This window comes from Ostrinia furnacalis, unplaced genomic scaffold, assembly GCF_004193835.3.
Source record: "Ostrinia furnacalis isolate ACB-3 unplaced genomic scaffold, ASM419383v2 OfSCF7574, whole genome shotgun sequence".
Lineage (NCBI taxonomy): Eukaryota > Metazoa > Arthropoda > Insecta > Lepidoptera > Crambidae > Ostrinia > Ostrinia furnacalis.
In genome coordinates, this window is record NW_021137813.1 from 216986 (window position 1) to 233104 (window position 16119).

General features: G+C 35.3%; 1 protein-coding gene across 1 annotated transcript in view; it reads right to left on the reverse strand.

Annotated features, from left to right (window-relative positions):
• The window catches only part of LOC114365216 (neuronal PAS domain-containing protein 4A-like), a 66097-nt gene that overhangs the window by 11894 nt on the left and 38084 nt on the right, over nt 1-16119 (reverse strand). The window contains exon 5 of the mRNA XM_028321751.1: nt 9169-9342. Within this exon, the coding sequence (XP_028177552.1) occupies nt 9169-9342 (174 nt within the window). The remainder of the gene's footprint in view (nt 1-9168; nt 9343-16119) is intronic.

A 16119-nucleotide genomic window follows, 5' to 3' on the forward strand; every position in this document is an offset into this window, starting at 1 on the left:
TTACTACATGTACAATCGACATGAATATAGCCGAGTTCGAATACATTGCCAACCATCTGACCTCAGAGGAATGTCGGCTGCTCGTCGCTTCTTTGCATTTCTCCGAGCCACAACAAAAACCAAGTGAAGATGTACCGTGTATTGCACTGCTGATAAAATGGAATGATAAAGAAGAAGGTACGACTCATGAAGTGGTAGCATTTGAGCTTAGACGTTTAGGGAGAAAAGAAGTCGCCGATTGGCTGGGTGCTACTGTTTTTCATAAAATATCCAAAGATCTCAATGACGCATTGACCAAACCGTTTTTTGTCAAAGACATGGACGATAAAGACAAACATTTTGCTGTGTATAAGGACAGTGATAATGTTAATAAAGAAATAGAATGGAATACACTAGATTCAATCTTGCTGATGCTTTTGGTAGGAACTGTTATTGCGATACTACTTACATGCTCGAGACTGCTAGTTTTGAGTTGTACAAAAGTAAACACACCAATAACTGATGAAGAGGAGATGAGCAATTTGATAAGGCATGCAGTTGATAATGAACAAGAGATTTGTGAAGAAGAAAGCGAGTCTATGATTGCCGAGGTGAAGAAATAAAGTGTTGTTTAAAAAGCTTGTTTCATTTCTTCCTTTTGGTTCAGTCAGTTGACATAATTTTTATGAGCTGTGAGAATGCAACTCTTCTATACATTTTGTATGAAAATGGGGACCATTGGTCGATTGGTTAACAACCCAATTCACTTGGTCCACGATCTTGGAGGTCCACTCCGCAATATCAGTCTCGCACGTAATAATTTAGTGAAAGAGATGGACAGATTCGAATAAATAAAGAAATCGTAATACATAGGGTCTGCACCAAGGGTCTGCAGTAGCGCGTATCGTTGATGAAGTTAAGAAGGGCCCTAATGAGGCTTATCGCGCGATGACACGCGCGATGGCTGCGTACGCGCCATATTGCCTACACACGCCTTGTTAGTGGGGAGCCTACTACTGCTACTACTATACTACTACATTTGAATCAGTATGTGGAATTATTGCTGGTTGTGTGTTAAGTGATTCTATCGAAGGGTTTGACGATTTTGCACACCACACAAAATTGACATATATAAAAAACTACCTTTTGCCACGACAATTTCAAAAAACGGAATAAAAACTATTCTTCGTTTTTCCCTGAGTCCAATTATTCCTATTCCAAATTACCTACATCTAAATCGGTTTAGTCACTAAACTTTAGTGGTTTGAACGTGGAACATACAGAAACATAAATTGGGCGGTTTTATTGCTAATGTTTTAATTAATCAACAAGTTTTATTTATCTTAATTTCTATTTTACAACTATCGAAAGTAAATATTAACTTATGTCATACACGTCTACTCCATTAGACCACACAGATTTTATTGACTTTCATAATTCGTGCTATTAAATTCATACACGATGAGCACCGCCGAAGGCTTTACGTGCAACTAAATAAATTGTTTTTTAACTATGTTACTAAATAAATATTAATTTGTTATTAATAAATAAATATTATATGGTCAGTTCCCAATTTCTAATTCTGATTGACGATTTATGGTTTTGATTTATTGAAATAGATGTGCAAAAATACATAAAAAATATTGAGCATATTTTAAAACTATAACAGTACTTATTATTATTCTGTGCTTTAACTTAATAGAACTTAAGATAGTCGTATGGTTGATGCAGAGAAGAATAGAATCTCCCCTTTTTGTACATTTTGTCGTAAGAGGCGACTAAAAGACACTTAATGCGAACATTAGGCTTTCCTAAGTCTCAACCTATCTGGCCAGCTTAGGGAGTGTAAGCAACATCTTTCATTTGCCTTAATTTGTTCCTACAGTAAATACATAAAAAGTTAAAAGTCGTTGCTCTTACTTTTTCTTAAATATAGATGATTCATGAATTAATTTAAATTTAAACATAGTCTGCAGGTCTATCAAAAAACGAAAATAACATGTAACATGTCTGATTTTTAATTTGAAATTCAATTAAAACACCGTATTTTCATTATCACTGCATAATGTAAAACAAGCCTAACATAACGGTGGGTTCACACTGTGACCTTTGGACAATCAATTTAACAGTGAGTTGGAACAAATAATTAACTTTGCTAGCAAGCCACTGGCTTAACCACAAGCTTAACCATTAATTAAGGACGATGACATTTTAACCAAAGGCATTTAGTTGTATTTTTAGATTGACCGATGGAACCTTATTGAGAACGAGTTAATTAAGAAGGATTTACAACTGAATTGAATGTAAGATTGTTTAGACAGTTATAAAAGGTAAAGTTTAAGGCCCGTATAATGAAACGATAATGAAGTATGGATTAATTAATTTTGAAAATGAATCAAGGATAAGGATTGTTATAAATAATGAAGACAAGATCGATCTAGATGCCTATTATTTTGAAGGACGTTTCAAAATTCCAGATTGAGACTAGAGTGATTAATATAAGTTAATTTCTCAATAAGTATGTTTGGTATCTCATCATCATTAACCATCATCGCCTTTCTTGGCATTGTCCTTATTAGACACCAGTTAATAACATAAAAAATCTCTACATCTTTAAAAGAAAAGTCGCCTCCGCTGTCTGTGCGCTTCTGTCTTTTAAACGGCATGTATTTAAATGATCTTTTTAAATTAGCAAAAACGGCAAATAAAAAAATCTAAATGGTCATCTATTTTAATGATTGATCCTCTTTCTTTGAGACATAAAATAAATAAAATCGATCGATATTTTAACCTCTTTTGAACTACGCAAAAACATTTTGAGATTTAAAAATTATATCTGATCGTTACTTGTTGGTCCTCAAAAATAAAAGAAATGAGCACCAAATATTCAATATTGTGATACTTTTTTAAATAATTCGATTTGTATAAATTATTTTTTGTCTATATCAAATAATCTTCAAAATAATTATGTTATGGTACTTATTTTTATTAAGTTGTAGTCAAAGGATGGAAACTATTTAAAGGCACTTGATGTTCAAAGATTTTTTTTTATTAAAAAAGCATACTTAACACGTTCACACTGCGTTATCGGGTCGAATTGACCTTAGGTGCTGGATGCGTTGGTGCGGGATGGATATATTCGGTCTTTTCAGTAGTACGAAAGATAAATATTGTTTTGCAATTGTTTCGTCAAACACAGTAAATATTTGGAAAAAAAAACTTATCAGGTCCTTACGACCCGATGTCGCACTAAAAGTAAACAAATATCGTTTAGTGCTTTTATCGTGTCTAATCGACCCGTTGACAGATGACTTTATGGTCACTGATCACGGTCGAGATCGGTATACTAAGAGAAAATCAACCTTGCGATTTGAAAAAAATAAAGAGGTAAAAATTATGATGTCGGGTTCAGGGATGTCAGAAGTAAGAAATTATTTTACATAGCGCCTCTAGTCCCAAACTAAGCAAAGCTTGTAATTTAAACAAACATGGCAATGTACCATTCTGCTTGCTTATTGGCCGCTAAGCCCTTGGCCAACTCAGTAACCAATGACGGACGATTGTCACTTAACCACAAAGTACCGCGTAAATTAAAAGATATTTTTTAATCAAAAATATTAACCAATAATATTTTTTGTTAGATCAAATATATTTTAAAGTTAAGTTATACATAGATCGAAATGTATTTATTAGGTGATCAATATTAAAAGGCAAACTTGATATAAAAAACATCAAATTAACAAAATTAAAGATCAATAACTAAAAAAGAGGATCAAATATTATTTTTGTTTACCAAATATTAAAAGAGTATGTTAAACATAAATATTATGTTACCTTTAATGAAGATCATTCATAATTTATCCGTAGATCAACTAATATAGACCCAATAATTAATATAAAGATAAAATATAATAAAAAACATCATTTATTTTTAAAAGTGCACATACAAAAAAGATCAATTAGTTTTTAGAGGATCAAATAATATTGTCCCCTTTTAAACTACACAACGGATTTTAATGCAGCTTTAAGTAGTAGATAGACTGATTAATGAGGAAGGCTTATATCTATAAAAATACATTGCATCCATGCAAAACCGGGCCGGGTCGCTAGTCAACTATAAACAGTGTCCCATCTTGACAAATGAAGCTATAGCACGTGCTAGCAATTATTAATGGTTGCCAATGAAACTGCAGATTACTACAATTTGTTGTTTTAGACTGTCTCACGCTGCAATGTATTGGTTAGTATGGTAGCGTGGGCGGTAATAAGGTATCGTCAACATTTTGCTATAATTTAAGTCATGTGCTTTGGTGTGTATCAGCATGCCTTAAAAAATTGCTGCATGTAGCGATGCTAGTTGCGCATAGTGCAATACTTCGGACACATCTTAAGACGGGATGACAACTCCATAGAACGACTGGTCGTCCAAGGAAAAGTCGAAGGAACCCGATCGCGTGGCAGGTCGCCAATGCGCTGGACCGACCAAGTGAAATCAGCAGTGGGAGACGGCTCATGTGACTGCACCAGACAGTCTGCCATAGAGAGAGATGGCGAGTGATCGTGCGGAGATTTGTAGCCGCCTCTACAACGGATGTGAACAACGCCTCAACGTGACCACGACCGCTCTGCCAAGAGCGTAACGAATAAGAAGAAGAAAAAGCGATGTTAGATACTACAGTAAGATAGTCAGCAACGTATAATAGAATATTTTCTGAAAATTGTAACGTAGGCTACAAAGATCGAAAAGTTGAGAACCAGTGACATGGAGTAGAGTAATCTTAATTTATGTACCCTAGTTCAAGACATATGCCCATAAACTATTCGCGAGTGTTTACAGAATGGTCTCTATGTACAACCGACGGCACATTAGGCTTTACATTTTGTTGCAAAGTAACACTTATAACCAGTGTTGTAGATGCCTCATTGTTTAACTTGGTGTGGTCTGTACAAAATGGAGTAAAGTACAAAAGCTTAGTTGAATGTTAAGCTGGACTAAAGCCATATTAAAGGGTTTATTTAGCAACAACTACTTGGTGTGACACCTTAGCTCTTAGCGTAGGATAAAAATAACAGCTTGACATGGTAGTCTCTATCTATAAACATTACAATTTCAAAATTTCAAAATCCTTAACAAAATAATATATTACTTAAGTATATTGATTTTTTTACTATATTTTGATTAAGTGTGTGTGTGTGTGTGTGTAGGTATTTACATAAACCACATCTATAATGTTTAGTACCTACGCTTGAGTATGTATAAAGTTTTAGGTATCGTTTAAGACTACCAGGCTTAGTTTAGCGGTCTAGTTTAGTATTGCTACAAAGTTAATTGCAATTAGTTGTAATTAGGTCAATGATTATAGGTATCAAAATCAAAGGTATGTAGGCACGGCGTACACACCAAAATATTAATATAATCGAAATCCAATGTAAATCGAATTAAACGGCTATTAAACGTGTTTGTTAATACCTATGAAGTTGTCGATATCAATCTTGAAATCTAGATTATTGCTGAATCGAATAAACGAATATTAGCATCATAAATGCGTATAAATAAGTCAATCGCCGAACCCATTTGCGTTTTCTCACGGTCAACCCACGCAATGTTTGAGGCCAATATTGGTCACAATTTAGTCAGCGATTGTCAACATTTGCACGCGTAGCGCCCCTTTCTGTCAATAATATATGAAAAATATTCATAAATTAACATATCCTCCTACCAGTGCTTTCTCGTTCTCTCTCGTTTCAGCCAAATGACGTAAAGATGGTCCTGCCAGTACTAGTCAAAGATTTTCTCCAATGTGTGCCAAAGTGACTCCACTGGGTCTAACGTTTTGCTATCCTTTTGCAACTATTGTTGGCAACATTGTTTCTCAATAGCGCCCATTATTTCTAACATACCATAGCGCAATGGTATGTTAGAAATAATGGCTAACTTATGTCATTTAAATCAATATGATTGCACAAATACTGAGAAGTTATTATCTTCTTCTATACTTATAATAAATCTGTAGAGAGGTCAATTCTGTACACGAAATATATTTTCAAAATAACTATCAGGGGGTGATTAGTGATCGATACTGATGCCAAAAATGCAATCAGTAAAATTTTTGTCTGTCTGTCTGTCTGTCTGTCTGTCTGTCTGTCTGTCTGTATGTTCCTTATAGAAACAAAAACTACTAGACGGATTTTAACGAAATTTGGTACAATTATTCTTCATACTCCTGGGCAGGTTATAGGATACTTAGGAATTCCCATGGGAACGGGAATTAGCGGGAAAATCCTTTTGTATGAAAAATCTAAACCGCTTAAGTTAGACGCTTGAAATTTGGCATGCAGGTACCTTAATAAACTTAAAGCTTAGTTACTACAGGATATTGCAAAATTCCCACGGGAACGGGAGTTAGCGGGAAAAAACATTTGTATGAAAAAATCTAAACCGCGTAAGATAGATGAAGGGGGTAAAACGGGATCCACGCGTACGAAGTCGCGGGCGGCCGCTAGTTTACAATAATGCCAGAAGGCATTATTGTAAATAATCCTCCAGAAGGAGGAGAAAGAAACCTTATCGTCTCCAGGCTATCAGATAACTAATTTACAGCAGGTAAGAACAATAAACATACATTTTAGTTGTAAAATAGCATCTGGAGGGTAAAATGTATAATATAAGTTAAATGGGCTTGCCAATCATCAGGGCGATTCCCTCAAATGTTGGAAACCACCGACCGATCGTTAGATAAAGTCTGATTAGCGCTGATCACCAATTTCTCCATGGGATAATTACACAAACTGGCGGTGAACACACCACACTTTCGAGCGCGTGAGCTTTCAATTACCTATAATAACTCGAGTATATCGAAGCCTATCAATTTGTCAGTCAGTGTAGCCGGCCCCGTGAGGGCGTGTTCACACTTGGGAAAAGATTAATATAAAATTTAATACGTGTTAAAATTATTAACGTTGGAAGTGTTGAGGTCTTAAGTTAGAGAGAATTGATAGGGGATCAGCAAGTAAAGGCGAAACTTTCAAGAAAGGTCGTAGCTTTTTATTTTGTAATAATAAAATGGTGTGAGAGGTTATTTTCCACGAATGCTTAGGAACTTATTAATATCTGTTGGCTAATAGGATTTGCTAAAGAGTGTCGATAGTTTTGTTTTTGTGTTGAGCAGCTATTCTGGTTCTATGGAGTCCCAGTATCGTATTGTAGTCGATTAATCAGTAATTTCCAAATTAAGCTCAATCGTAATATAATGTTTCTTGAAGACTCGTAATACTCTTGAGAGAGCGGACTTAAAAGATGTACAAGTAAATGTATTTTTTGTGTATTTGATAATTGTTTTCTTTTATCATCATCATCATCAACAGCCCTTTACAGTCCACTGCTGGACTATGAGCCTCCTCCACTATAGTGGAGGGTTTTGCCATAATCTCCACGCTTGGCAGGCGGGTTGGAGATCGCAGTTTAAAAGATTGATGTTTTTCAGAGAGCGCTGCTATATATGTATATATATGTTTCTTTTATAATCTTTACTAATTCGTCATTATCATCGGATATTTGCTCATTTCCTCTCTAACTCATCTGTGGCAAGTCAAGACCAACCTTTACACTCCGTTTTATATTCACTTAAATCTTTTGAAAGCAAACTTGTTAATTATGCTCGCATCAATTTCGTTTATGATATTTCAAGATTACTTACGTGTCTGACTGACGTTACAATTTTGATTTTAGTGATCGTATGATTGAAGACAAAAGTTCATGGGTTCATCCGTAATATTGACGAATATTTTTGTCAGCAATTAACTGTGAAGCTTGATGCGACTAGCTAATTATTTTTAGAGGTGTGCCAATGAACATATCGCTTGGTCTAGGTTGTTCCATATGGTATAGACATAATAAAGGAAGGCACAGTACACTCGATCAATACTGCCGCATTCATATCGTCGCAATAAGTACCTAAATGTACAATGATTTTGATGGTTATGGTGCAAGCCTTGGTTTCATTTCAATTTTTATTCAGTCAGGGGTATTTGTATAGGTTCACTGTGGATAGAATTGGGATTCATTTATTTTGTACGATTGACAGCAAACTAAGCTATCTCAATTTAGTTGAAAATCCTATCAGGATTAAGCATAAGATGCCACAGTTTCCTTGTTACAGATATATTTTTTGGGGACTCTATTAAATGCTCTTATCTCTAGCTCATTTCAATTACCTGTGCATAATATAAATTGTTTTAAGCTTTCATGGTCATTAACATAATTACTATTACTAACGGGATTGCTAACATGCTTAATTTTGAGTTTCCGATGATATTTCAGCACTGTTTCACGGTGCCACGGCGCCATGTTCACGGAGTAACTCTAAATTAAGGTACATTGTAGAAATCCCGTCAGTAATAATAATTATTCTTGTACATAATGTCGCTAATGAGAATCTTCTCTTCTTTTCTACACTGTGGTAGTGAAGAAATCCTAATTGAGTTTGTCATAAAGTTGCGCAATTAAGTTTCACTTTTGAACTTTTAAGAATCTCTTTAAAATTGCTTTTATTACATGTTTAAATTAGCTAAAGTGTTACATCTGCGATGGAGTACCGCAATTATTGATAATTTGGATTACTTATATTGTCTAGTCTGAAATATGAAGTGATTATGAACGGGTTCGGTATTCGCGTCTCTAATTAATTGTAAGCTTACCTCGCAATTTATGTACGTAATTTTGGTCTAGTTATTTTAGAGGCAAGTTAATTACCAAATGAACTTAATAAGCAGACATGTTACAGAATCAATTGTCTGCAGTCGGTGGCAAGAGTGGTCGAGTTAATATCTAAAACATTCGCCAATTCAATACTCACTTTTTAAGCATCAAACTTTTTCAATATCTTTTTGCCAATTTAGGATACCTACTAATTTTAGTAGGTAGGTAGGTGTTTAGTATTTATTAAACAAGCTTTGTAAGTAACTTTCATGACTTAAACAATAATTTTTTTTCAAGGTTTTTAATTTTTAGGTCATCCTGTAATTATTTATTATTATTTACTTATTTAGTGACTTGATGAAAAAAACGGGAGATGGTGCTTTGCACAAAACAAGTTTTCTGTGGTACATTTCAGCTTTTCTTGGGAAAAGCAAGCCTATCCTATTCCAATACCGAACTGCCATTAGCTAAAATTATAATTATTCACTTACTTTCTGATCCCCAAACCGCATCTGCCGCCTCGCGTTCCTGGCCACATTCATCCGACAGAGGAACACCCTGTCCTCCCCATCGGTGGGGGCCCTCGCCAGCTCCGTCCTCACAGCCTGCTGGTCTTGCTTGTCGATCACGTCGTATACACTGTCCCCGTGGATGAGGAGGTCCTCCTGTGGGAGAAAGAAGAGTTTGAATAATTATTTTTATATTGAGGCAACATTTTTATTGGGTTTTTATGCCAACCCTGGCTACACGCCATAGTAGTATGAACCCCGTTGCTGTTGGTCGTTGGGAACCAACTCACTTGTAAGACAAGCACGTGTTAGTTTAGCTCGAAGGATTAAATGAAAATGAAATATCTTTATTGCTACTACTATTAACGGGCTAATTAATTGTGGAATATACATTTTTTGCATGTATTTTCTAAGCTATTTTGACAAGACTGTCATGATTGTTTCTTTGTCTAGCTAGAGTGCAGGACCTTAACCAAATTTTAATGCCATTTAGCTCGATATTCAATTTTCGATTGTTATGCCTTGATAAAATCTACAAGAACTAAGAATGGCATTTGGCTGCTTTTGTATTGTTTAGCATTTTTTATGTAAACACACTAACAACAAACTAACTTCAGATTGAAGCAGTGACTTCCCATATATTTAAACACCGCTCGCTTTAAAAGCAGCGGCGATTAGCAAGCGCTAGGGCGCAGGCGCAGTGCTTTGCGACGGCAACAAAAGAAAGGCACAGAATGATAATTGCGGAACTGAGTCGTTCCGTCGCCGCAGAGAGTGGCGTTTACACCTGACGATCTTTGTAAAAGAAGAGATTTAAAGGTCTAAAAAGTAGTTAAATAACTCGATTGAGGTTATTTAAATTATTCACAACAATTGACTGAAGAGTTGAAAGTTTGAACCGTCATGATAAGTAATATTTTAATGTTCAACATCTTCAACAAGAATTCAAGAAGAATTAAAAGATTTGCTTGCTCCAAAACAGTAAAGTTATCCCAGGGACTGGTCTTCCTTCACTGGTTTTGTTTCAATAAAGTTAAGCTGTAGATTTTGGCTATACAGGAGTTGTAGTGATGTGAAAGAGAAGTGGAACTAGTCCCATTCTGGTCCCATTTAAAACTAAAATTTCAGTACGTTTTACGATAACAATTTTTGCTAAAATGTCAAAGTCTTGTAACTCTGTCTCACTCTAGCTAGCTAACACTTGCCTCCCTTCGTAGAGTCGCACAATATAAAGCGCCAGTACAGCGTAGACGCTTTTATTTTTAAAGAGGCGTATACTTAAGGCAGATTACATCGAAATTTTCATCAGTGAGCCGACCGCAGAGTATTATTTTAATCGCGACGCCAGCGCCACCTTGTGCGTACCGTTGCAACTAAACGTTGGCTATTAACGTCTTAGAATTAAGTAGAAATGGCAATGCCAGATTTTGTATGGAAGGTGGCGTCTTTTTTTTTTCGCGCGGCCATCGACCAAACTTTGTTTTTTGATTTCAAAATAGTGTTTTAAACCAAACTTACTATGGCATGTATACCTCTAAACTCAGTCTGAACTGAGTTACGAGCATTAGAAGTTTAATTATTTTCATACTAGATTTGCTTTTTGCGCGCAAGTTTTGTAAGAAATTGCAACAAAATATTGCGCTTTTTTTTTATTGCGCTGATTCTGCTGCATACTGATGTCTGGAGCCTTTAATGGATGGTATCGTTTGTTTACACATAAAATGTCATTATTTTGTTACAATTTCTTACAAAACTTGCGCCCAAACAGCAAATCTAGTATGAAAATCATCAAACTTCTGATGCTCGTAACTCAGTTCAGACTGAGTTTAGAGGTATACATGTCATACTAAGTTTGGTTTATTACACTATTTTGTAATCAAAAAACAAGGTTTGGTCGATGGCCGCGCGAAAAAAAAAAGACGCCAATTTCCGGCATTGTCTTTTGCGTCGATTTTACAGAAGAAATTAGTCTGTTTACACTATAAGTTTTACTCGTGACGAAACACTTAAAATGTATGGAAATGATACTGCATAAAATCTATGTGTACACATTACAATATAAGTTAAAAAGCCCCTGAAAAGAAGGCTTTATTGAGTTTTGTCATATTTTCAGCAAGCTTTCAGCACTGTACTTTCATCATATCGATACCATTGGTCAATTTGGTTTGTTTTAAAACAAATTTCTTTCATAACATTACATAATATGTTTAAAAACTAGTTGAACCTCACAACAATCATGATTTATCAAACTTTCAAAACGATATAATGTATTTACAAATTAACATCAATGGATCGATTCTTCACGAAGAAAAATCTGTCATTGTGGTACACGTACCACAATGACAGATTTTTTCACATCAATGGGCACACCATCCTCTTCCCATCTGATTGGTTTAATTTCCATGCAGCAAAACAAACTATTCCATAATTTTCCCATAGCATTTCACATGTCTCGCCCCCCGCGCGGCGCGTGGGAGGCTGCGCGCGCGCTATTACGTCTTAACGCGGGGTTCGCGACAGGTGGGCGGGGCCTCGTGACGTCACGTCAGGGGTGCCACGAACCTAGTCGGGATCGGTATGCTGGGAATGTTAATAGTGGAGCTAGGTTAATAGTATTGTTTGTGGAATTAATCGCGAATACTTTTTTCTATTGATTGTGTATTCTTTTTGAGTTGGCATTTTATTATAACCCATTAAAGTGGCATTATTATTATGTAGAGCGCGTATAAGTCGCGACTGCTTAGACTACGTAGTTCAAGTTCTTTTATATTGAAGACAGAACTCGACTAATGACGAGAGTGTTCAAGATTCTTGAATCATGTTAAGGTAAATGACTTGACTTTGCTAACCTTGACCCCTGATTACCTACAATAAGATGAGGGCTGGTTTGCTGTAGCAACTAGGTGTAAGATTTTTTATACCATTACCCACTTTTAGAATGGTTTAATCAATCACATGTCAAAAACAATCTGCAAAATATTTTTTTTCTGCAGAACTTCATGAGCTGCTTTTTTACATGCGATAACTTGTCAACCCTACGCCACAAAAGCAAAACATCAAACCAAGAAAACTGCAAAGGATAATTTAATTAAAGTTATTAAAGCAAACGCGGGCTAATTGAAATTTGTTTTAATAGAAAGCAAAGAAAATTACAGCACAATTTTACTGACCTCAGAGGTCAGACGCCCGGGGGTCCGGGCCCGGACCCCACAATTATCTTTAATGTGTGTTTAATTTAGGTCCAACAAGATAATCCGATGTTTTGATATGGATGGACTATGTATGAATGGATTGGAATTACGGTTTGGACTGTTCGCTAGTTGGGGAAGTGTTTTTGGAATGAAATTCTGAGGGGTTTCGAGCCTGGAAGGTACACCAATTTTGTGAGCACGAGTATTTTAGGTAGGCAGCAATGCATGCTAGGTAGACGATTTTTATCGATAAAAAAAAATGAGTGATTTGAAATAAATATTAGCACCAATTAGGCAGGCAGTAAGTCCAACTCCATAAAAACTATTGCCCACCCGCCACTGATTGCAATGTGACGTTTTTTTCCAGATGAACGAGTAACAGAGCCTTTTTAAAATGTCTTTTTCTTGAGTAGAATGGGAGAAAACCAATCCAATTAAGAACAAGATCCAAAACTTCATCAAAACTTAGAAAAGGTTGAATTTTATTTAGCAAGCTTAAGATCTAGTTAAGATTAGAATGGACAAGACTTTGCAATCTAGATTTTGTTATGATTAATTGAATCAGTTAACAAATATATTCAGTCAAATTAAAACTGACTAAAGATAAATGATGTGTGGACGCATATGAGTACATTAATTATTGTAAGTAACCTCAATTAATGTAACTGTCCTTAATTATTTATTTAGTTCCATTTGTCATTCTTGCCGTAGTAAAATTAGGTTTCAAGAGCAAAAAGGTTAAAAAATAAAATTAATTGTTCTGACAGTAGATAGCCTAAAAAAATACACATAATTTATAATGTATGTGAAGTAAGTTCTTATTATTATGAATTAAACTATTATTTTTGACTATTGCAAAATAGTGATGTGTGTAAGTCAAAACATCTGACCGAAGAGCTTTTTCAGCCAAAGCGATTCGTTATTAGTAAATGTAGAAAATTACTTAATAATATTTATACTATTCGTTCCATACTTAAGGGGTTTTAACGTCGAAATCCTTCCAAAAATGTGAATTCGTATCTGCACTTTTAACACCAGGAACCGACGAACGTTTGTACTACAATACGGTAAGGTAACAAGCTGGTATAAATCAAATTCGGCAGGTGTGTAACGGTAAATCCAGCAAATCTCCACGTCACGACTCTTGGAGGCTCTGCCGATATAAATCATACCAACTTGTACATTATAAGAGTACCTAGATCATTTTGACAAATCGCAAAGGCTTTCAGTTGGGTTAGTGCTAATACAAATCGTGTATTGGAATCATATTGATTGTATTAAATAGAAATGTATCACGGAGGTAGGTTTAAAGAGCGTGGATAACTCCTGTGATTATTAGGTTACTTTTACTCCTATTCTCGATCTTTTTTTTTTATTTTTTTTTATTTATTTTTTTATGCATAACAAGGCAGGTATTTGACCACAATCGCACCTGATGTTAAGTGGGATGCAGTCTAGGATGGTACATATCTGCCCTGTAAGTGCTTATTCCATTAGATAGTGTCAGTCTCTAAGAGCAGCCACAGGTATCAAGCATATCTCAAGCAGAAAATCATCATCAACAGGTCATTTATAGTTTTTGCGCGCTGCAGCAGCACGACTTTCTCTAATTTTCCAGAGTCAATGAAGGATTTGGCCTTCACTCCCCACGCTATTCATATGGGTTTGGGAGGCCTGAAGTTCACTTATTTGACTCTTAGTCGCCTTTTACGACATACACAAGAAGAGTGAGAACGTCCTGCGATTTGAACACCAAACTGGAATAACAAAATGGTTTCCCAATTCGTGTGTCCCAATGGAAAATAGAACCTAGGACTTTAGATAAAAAAAAATCGCACTCTTTACCTAAAAGATAAAGTCGTTGAGTTGAGTTATCTTTAGGTACTTACTCTATATACTTAAGTTCTGCATTACGAATCAAAGTTCAAAGCCTTGATAAGCGCCGCTTGGCCAATTCCTTTTAAATCAAACACGGACTGACAGTGACAGACGCTTGCCATGTTACGAAAGTCGTACCATGGTCAAGTTGACTATAGTACGAGCTATGCGATTAACAATATGTAATAACAATAGTTTATTGCTTTATAATAGTAGCAAAACTAATCCAATGTAGCTCTACCTACTAAAATCTCTAATAAAATAATAACTGAGGATTAAAAACAATTGAGGACTAATTTTAACACTAATCTATAACTCTTTATTAAATTCAATGCGTCGCGATTCAAATTAGTTTATTGTAGGAGGTTCTATGTGACTGTAGATATACTATTAAAATTCAAATTGCTTAAAGTAACTAGAATGGCAGATCCTCCACGTTGTGTTTAGAGCCATAAGAGAGCATGAAATCAAAACGCATAGCTTACGAAGTGAATATGTAATCGTAATATCTACATTATTTCTTTCAAATTAAGTAAACAAATACTTTTTACCTATCATTTAATCTACCTACTGCTAGTCCAACTTAGTTCAAATCTATTGATTTCAATTTTCGATCCAAACAAATAAGATCTTAAAAACGGTAAACTGCCAGTAACCAACTGAATCATTTTCTAAAATCTCTACATAACTGGACCGTCCATTTGCTATCACAGCGATCTAACGGTGAATCGATACAAAAATAAAATCGATCGAAGCAAATGTAGCGAATATTTCAATCGATTTCAATTGATTTCAATGGTAGGCCTACCGCGCGGTAATGCTGTAAAATAAACAGTTAGTAAGTAATGAAGGCTCCGGGATATTTATTGTGTTTGCTCATAGAAAGCGAGGGTATTTGTATTACGAATAGCTTTATTGGGTGCGCTGAGGTGAAGTCGCAATAGAACAGCCAGCTCATACTAGAAGTGCCAAGTCATTATTATGTCTACATTAGAAAAGCAAGGTTAATGGTTAACCTTCGGCTTGATCATTACTTTCCATCAGGTGAGATGCAGGCCAAGAGTCTTCAGAAAAGCTATAAACCAACTGAAAAGCCTTTTCCGTTGGTTTATCCACAACAGAGAAGATTTTGATCGGATAGAAAGTGATGATCAAGCCGAGAAGGTTGATACGACTGAAAAACTATAGGAAATAATATTAACATCAAACAATTTGTGTTGGTTTTGAATGGTACTTTATACACACTTAAATACACTGTATACACGACTCTTTATTAATTTTCTAAATGAATGCTAATAAAAGATCTTAAGAAAATCTTTATTATCAGAGAAGTGCTACGCGCTTTGCTTTTTTGAAACTTGAAAGATCAAAAAATACTTCCACAGCTCAGAGCTTTACTTGCAGCATTCATGACTTCATTTCACAGTAGCGTGTTTACTGTTCTATTTTCTCTTCAGCAAAGGTTTACTTGTGTATTTTGCTCGCATACAAGTTATTGTTCGACTCGGAATGAAGCTGAATGCTACAAAATATGGTATTAATCTTAGAACACACAGATATTAATGTATTTTATTTTACAACTTACTTTAATGGATTTGTCTGTCGGTACGCTAAATTTAAGGGAGCTATTAATATTTTATTATGATCAACATTACTTTATTGTATGTTTGTTTGACATTAGGCTGTCGACTAGGTATCAGACTGAATAAGTATGTCTGACATGGTCTGACACGACATAGTAAGTCTGACACCATCCGGGCTAGGATGCGCAAAATGATATATCATATCGGTAATTTTAGACGACAAATGTATGGGCTTATCTAGTAAAATCGATAAAAGTTTATCGTCACGTATCCTAGGCCAA